This window comes from Olea europaea, unplaced genomic scaffold (genome assembly GCF_002742605.1).
Source record: "Olea europaea var. sylvestris unplaced genomic scaffold, O_europaea_v1 scaffold372, whole genome shotgun sequence".
Lineage (NCBI taxonomy): Eukaryota > Viridiplantae > Streptophyta > Magnoliopsida > Lamiales > Oleaceae > Olea > Olea europaea.
In genome coordinates this window covers 96,093-103,050 of record NW_019256525.1, presented here as the reverse complement: position 1 = coordinate 103,050, position 6,958 = coordinate 96,093, and the positions used below count along the sequence as shown (strand labels likewise).

Sequence of the window (6,958 nt, the reverse complement as noted above, 5' to 3'; positions counted from 1 at the left end):
TTATATTTGATTAAAGAGAAACGGGATTGAGAAAATTGTTGAGTCATTAATATCATTACATTCAGTTCTTGTTGAATTGCTAGGTTAACTCGTTTTACCCTATTTTATAAGAATGATTTGTAAACTATAACTAGATTGATTTTTGGACCGGTTGTCGATTTTCTTGATAATACTAGATGTATCGGTCCGAAACACTACTAAATACTTTAGAGATTAGAGATAATGTGAAATTTATTATTTGTTCAAATTCAGATTGGTGGTAATGTTTTATGTATAGACCCCCAATGGCCTCTCTCTCCATAACTATTGATGACAGTTTGCCTTATAAATAGCTTATAATCTGGGTAGTCATCCATCACTGGTTCCCAAATAAACCAATATGACAATTTTCAGCACCAATTCTACTCTATCTTTAGCCTCCAAAGTGCGCATAGAATCTATGCAGACTGTGGTTCCAATCAAGCCAACTGATCCAATAAACTCAGGCAGAATATCAGTTTCTCCACAGAATCTTGATTCCAGCATTTTAGGAAGGCGTTTTCACGTTATTTTGTGCTATAACAAAGCCTCGGATGAGGACTCCGGGTGGTTAATGGCAGGTTGGATTAAGGAATCACTTAGCATTGCACTGTGTGAACTGCCAATTCTTGCTGGGAGACTCCGAGTACAAGATTCCGAAGACGGCGATCGAGACTTACAAATAATTTTGAATGATTCCGGTGTTCGATTGGTCGAGGCCAGAGTTGAAATGAAGTTGGCTGATTTTCTTGATTTGGAGGAGAAAAAAGAAGCACAAGGTGAAGTTGTGTTTTGGGAGGATGTTCTTGAGCAGAACCAGCTTCAGTTCTCTCCACTATTTTATGTCCAGGTGAAAAGATTCAGTAAATACTATTATCTTTATTGATGCATAAGCTTCTAACTTTTTCATATAAGCAAATAAGTACTTTTTTGTTTACCATTTCATCTAAAAATTTAAACTGCTTGAGAGACACCATCTATATATTCATTTAGATCTTTCATATTGAAATGCCCTTCATGAGTACACTACATTCATTCTCTTATCAAGTTCATACTTGGTTCAGTTAAAAAAATGATTAAAATCTATTTTAATCACATATTTCATAGAAGTTACAACTTCTTAGTCACAAATTCTACCAGCTTTTTTTCAAAATTTACTAAAAATTTGATTTTTATATAAATCAAATTGAGGCTAAATGTCTAATACGTTCACTATTTTTCATAAATGGGTGGGTGGATATTTGAATCCAAGTATCCATGTTTGAGACTTTATTTTACACATAAACCTAAAGCTTTTCTCTATTTTTATAATAGTAATTTTTTTTTAAAAATAGAGAAAAGCTTTAGGTTTATGCGTAAAATCATTTTGTGAGAGAATGTATGATTGAAATAATTAGTGATTGATATTAAATTAAATTAAAATCACACATTTCATACAATTCACAACTTTTCAACTACATATTCTACCTACTTTTATCAAAATTTACTAAAGAATTAATTTTTATTTGAACCAAACTGAGCCTTAATTAATGTCTAACATGTTCACCATTTTCATAAATGGGTTAGTGGCTATTTGAATACAAGTATCCATGTTTGAGACCTCTTTTTTGGGGGAGAATGTGTTTTAACATAATAATTTTTTGGAGAATGTGTGGTTAAAGAAGGGAAAATATTTTTATTTATGTGTAAAATTATTTTGTGAGAAAATGTGCTGTTGAAAATGAGTTTGAATAAGTGAGATTTGAGAAAAATGGTGGTCAAACATGGGCGAAAGTATACACAATACTGACACTCACTTACAAGCTAAAACTATTTGATAGAGTCCACATTATGCCATTGAATTTAGGCTTTTCAATTTTATTAAGAAGTTGAAATTAAGCTTCTATTTCATTCAATTAAAAAGTTGCATTAAAATTAAAGTAAATTATTATCGTACATCTCATAAAATTCATAACTTTTCAACCACATATTTTGTCAACTTTATCAAATTTACTAAAAATCTTATTTTTATCTAAACTAAACATGTGCTAAATAAATAGTTGGTTAACCTATATCTTACGTGTAAAAATAGAGAAAATAAGAGGTAGATTTCTCAACCTATATCTTACCTACTTGACAAAAATTGTCCATATGAAAGTTAAAATTGCACTCAACTTTAATGTGACCTAAAACTTCTATGTTGATGATTTTAGTCATGATGGTCCAAATTCACTCATTGAATAAATTAGGGAATCATAACCTCGCTTTTTGAAGGTTGGGGAACCCAAAATCACTCCATTCGGAAAGTTGAGAACTCATAACTTCATTTTTATTTTTTTTCACTTATAAGTTAAAAAAATAACAATTAATAAGTATTCGATATTCATTTTTATTTATTTATAAATACAGTCATTTATAAATACTTTTCAAGCAAGCTTAAAGTCCACTATGATAACTTTAACGTATGAAATAATATGATAAATGGTGTCGTGAGTATTTTAGTAATGTGTAGATATTGATGGTTGATGCAACAGTTTGAGTAGACAAGTTAGCATGAAAATAGTAGTGAGTAGAAAATGTGGTTTAGAAGATTAAGAATAGGATTTGTACGGAAATTGTTTATTTTTGCCTAACTATATAAGTATACAACCAACTCAATTGTTTATACTAGACTCTAGCCTTGTTTCACTTTTATTCTTCTTGTTGATATATTTTGTACCGGGTATTAGATAAAAGATAGTATTATATACAATATTTTCATTTCATTTTCTTCTTTGATATTGTTAAATACGTTAATTAATGTTATACGCATTGGAGATCATTCACATGTGATGTGACGAATATTGTGGGGTGAAATAGTTGAGTCAACTAATGTATGAACAATTTTTCTCTATTTTTTATTTATACATTCTCCAAATAATTACTATTCAAAATATATTTCCCCCAAAAAATGGGGCTCACGGCTAAATACTATGGAATCTATGTTTCTAGATAACCTAATAACTTTCAAGAATGGCATGCAACATATAGAAATCTCTTCTATTACTGTTCTTCTGCATGTTTTTCAGGTCACAAACTTCAGTTGTGGTGGATACTCAATTGGGATAAGTTGCAGCCTTCTTCTAGCGGATCCTTTTGCCTTGACAGGCTTCCTCAAGAGATGGGCTAATGAACACAATTCTTTACTCTCAAAACTTGATGCGCCGAAGACGCCCTTATGTTACCTTCCCAAATTAAGAAATCTCGGCAGTTCTAAAGCTCTTTTAAGGTCATAAACACAAACAAGTACCCTGCACAAAGTTTCATTTTCAACATTCCTACAAAGATTTTGAATTTGGACAAAAATGTTTACAAGAATCTTGCTGCACTATGTATTGATGAAGCTGAGCGCAAAAAGGGAAGAAAAATGGGCTCTAAATTCTCTTTATTTGTGAAGAAACCTTGTGAATTTCTGAAGGTGGAAATCTGTTCGATGGAATGTCTCGATGAGAAAACATTTTGCACCATGAATGGATTAACTTGTGCAGGATGGGATAATGTGCTGGGGACCAACGAAACATGGTTCAATGAAGCGAACATGCCTACATATGTTTCGTGCTGGATCAATTCAATGTCTGATGAAGGCTCTGTTATGATAATTGTAGCAGATGATGAGGAAACTTCTGCTATGCAAATCATAGTCACTTTCCCTGATTAGTTACCAGACAGAAGAGGTGTTTTCTTCGGTCTTGATTAATAGAAAAGGAGTTGTGCTTGGGTACATAATTTTGGATTCATAATAGTTTCCATACATTCACATGGGATGACGGCCACTCTCACATGGGCCTCACCTCATGTGAGTGTATGAACACCCTTGTGGACCTAAAATTATGTACCAATAGGTTTATCTATATAAAGGGTCTTGTTTATTATGAATGAAAGACTTTGTATCTTAATAAAAACTCATTTATTTTTAATTGATCAACTATTTTTAAATTCATTTTTCTTGTCATATTATGTGGAAAATATTGTACTTATCATCAAAAGAAGTTCAAATATTGCCAATTTTGTTGTTGAGTCATATTTAATTCTTCGTATGTACCAAACATGTGCTTCGTGTAGAGTTGAATAAACGTTTTGTATTTACCTCTAACTGTACTATTGATTCGATGGTTAATCAAGGATTGTACTTTAGAGTTATTTTGGATTAAGCTTAATAAGAAGACTTACATACATATAGCACGACCAATGTTTTAATACTGAATCTGATTGGTTCGATTAAAAAAGTGGACTAAAATTCAATTCAAAGTCAATACTTATGCCTTGTTTAAGCCCCATTTTAAAAAAAAAAATGAATTTTTGAATAGTGCATTGACAAAAAATTTGTGGTTAAAAATTAAGAAAAAGTTTTGAATTTGTATGTAATATTATTTTATTAAAGAATGTGTGGTTGAAATGAGGTTAAAATACTATTCAAGAATTCATTTTTTCCAAAAAATGGGACTCAAACAAAGGCTTAATTTGAACCATATATTGTATTGATCCAGAACTTTTCTAACACACGTTCCATAAATTTTTATCTAAATTCACTAAAAATCTGATTTTTATCTAAACTAAACATGTGCTTAAAATCACTATTTTCCATATGTATTAGTACTGAGAAACTGCAAAATAAAGCCTAGGAATTAGAACAGTTCTGCACAACTGAACAAGGACATGTTTATTATGTTAGACTAAAACAAGATCGACGGATAATGCTCCCAGTATATAGATACATTTCATGCCAATGTACAACCTAAAATGCTCCCAGAGAAGAAAAACTTGTGTCGATGAATAGGATGTCACGACAACAAACCAAGTTCTTTTATCCCAGAACCAATTTCCAGTTGAAGTAAAAAAGAAAGCTGTTAAACTTTGTAGTCAATTTCTGAGATGATAAAAACGTAAGTATTGGAATAACTTTCACAGTTTTCTTTGTTTTCTTCGACAAACAAAACATTCACTACATGGGGACTGACTAACTGGGAAGCTAGATTGGAGCTTACTTGGTGGGACTTTCAACTCTTCAATCAATATTTGGCAAAGCTTCTCATTCTCTCGCATCAATTCATCAATTAGTACTTGGTGCTTCAACACCTATATGCACGAGAAATTCATCGCGTGAAAATCACCAATCTCAGTGTACAAAACCATTAAGAGTAAATTTTGTCTAGCAAAAGCAGAACTGAGGTCATTGTCTTAGCAGGAAGTTTCTAAAGTTGATAGGGGAAAAATGCATAAATAGACTGAAGGTAGCAGCAGAAGATATTTTGTAACGACTCCACTTATGAAATGGCCCTGTGGAGGGGGAGACGCAGAGGGTGATTATATATGACTAGAATGGAACAAAATTCCAAAATAAATTCACTCCGGGTGATGCTACATATACATTGAGGTGTCCACCATGATGTCCACCCCCCTCACATAGAGGGAGACCTACTTCAAATAAAATATGATTTATCTGAAGTGGGTCCCTCTCCATGTGAGGAGAGTGGACACCCGTGTGGAAACCACTTAATGTACAAGTAGCATTATCCATTTGCTTCTAAATAAGATGTAGTACCATCTCAAGCATGTTATTCTGTGATTGCAACTTTTCAGCCTGCAAGTAAAATCCACTGATTAGAGTTCTCATAGAAGCAATAAAATTCAACTTACCCTGTATTCCATCCATCAGGAGAGCCTAAAAGCTGTTTATAGTATTTGTTCCATTATGGATATGGTGATTGACGACAAAGTTGCAGAGGCATTATCCCCAGATTTATTTCTGTTCATATCATAATATATATACAGACACGTTGAGCACAAGAATTTGCAACCAGTGTATAAATGATTCCATATTCTCCGAATGCACAGAGAATTAAAATCTCACTAGACACATAAAGAAAGCAAAAAGACAGTAATTGCATCAGCCCATCGACCTTGCTCTAGCTAGAAATATAAGATGACAATAGCATATAGTTGCAGTTCATCTATCTCTGTGTCAAAAATCTTCTGCATTGAGCAAAAGGGCATGAGATTGGCAGTTGTCTACATGTTGAAATCACATATCTATGGACTTCATTCATTTTTTTTGTGAGGGGGTCTGATTCCAAAGTATATTCATTGAACAATTTTAGAGGTCGTTCCACCCTTTCAGGAAATGACAAGGTATGGGGAAAAAAGCATAATATGAAAAGAAAACCCCTCCCCCACCACCATGACCCGCACAAGAAAAAATTAATAAATAACAGGCACATTGAGTTATCACTGCAAAGTAAAAATACCATATGACAGTTTGAAAATTTAATTGTCTGTATTCACTTACATGCTCATTTACTTTGCCCCCCTCCTCTTTCAAAAGTGGATTCTCCAAAAAGTTGCTGATGACCTTCTCTATTCGACTGGTAGATTGAGCGTTTACTGCATCAGTTTCAGGTGCTAGAGTTTCCGGAGAAGAAACTTCATTTGTACTTCTCTGCCTAGTATTGCCTCGTTCTTTACTATTTGGTATTGATTTTACCAACTGACCCATACTTCCTATTAGATTGTTGTGTGAGGTTTCCTTAAACATGCTCATGCCACTTCGTAAGGATGCTGGAAGAATGCTTCGATTAACAAACAAGCCGGGAGATATTCCAAGTTTTATCATCACACGTGTAACTGCTTTCTGAAAAATTAGGAGATTAAATTAGATTTGGAAAATAACATCTTCACAGTTTACTACAAACTAGATAGCATACAACATGAGTACGTACTAAAAGACTCAACTGCATCCTGTGCACTACACCGGGCTTCACAGCAGGGCCTGCAATGTATCGCAATATCTTAGCTCCCAAGTCTAAGTCAGGATGAACGCGAGCTTATAATAGTCATTTTTTCGAGAATGTGTGGTTAAAAAATAGAAAAAGTTTTGGATTTACGAGTAAATTTATTTTATAGGAAGAATGTGTGATAAAAAAAA

General features: G+C 33.1%; 2 protein-coding genes across 3 annotated transcripts in view; one reads left to right on the top strand and one right to left on the bottom strand.

The window, feature by feature from the left end:
• The first annotated feature begins 282 nt into the window (after positions 1–282).
• On the top strand, positions 283–3,961 carry LOC111386774 (protein ECERIFERUM 26-like). The gene is made up of 2 exons (XM_023011249.1): positions 283–868; positions 3,066–3,961. Exons 1-2 carry the CDS (start codon positions 380–382, stop codon positions 3,270–3,272), a joined length of 696 nt encoding a protein of 231 aa, XP_022867017.1. The 5' UTR covers positions 283–379; the 3' UTR covers positions 3,273–3,961.
• A 920-nt stretch (positions 3,962–4,881) lies between these two features.
• LOC111386777 overlaps positions 4,882–6,958 on the bottom strand; it is a 5,163-nt gene continuing 3,086 nt past the window's right edge. For both annotated transcript variants that reach the window (XM_023011253.1, XM_023011252.1), the window contains exons 4-7: positions 6,753–6,802; positions 6,323–6,664; positions 5,579–5,617; positions 4,882–5,112 (exon numbers count right to left, since the gene is read on the bottom strand). In XM_023011253.1, coding sequence (XP_022867021.1) covers positions 4,939–5,112; positions 5,579–5,617; positions 6,323–6,664; positions 6,753–6,802 — 605 coding nt within the window. In that variant the 3' untranslated portion in view covers positions 4,882–4,938. The remainder of the gene's footprint in view (positions 5,113–5,578; positions 5,618–6,322; positions 6,665–6,752; positions 6,803–6,958) is intronic.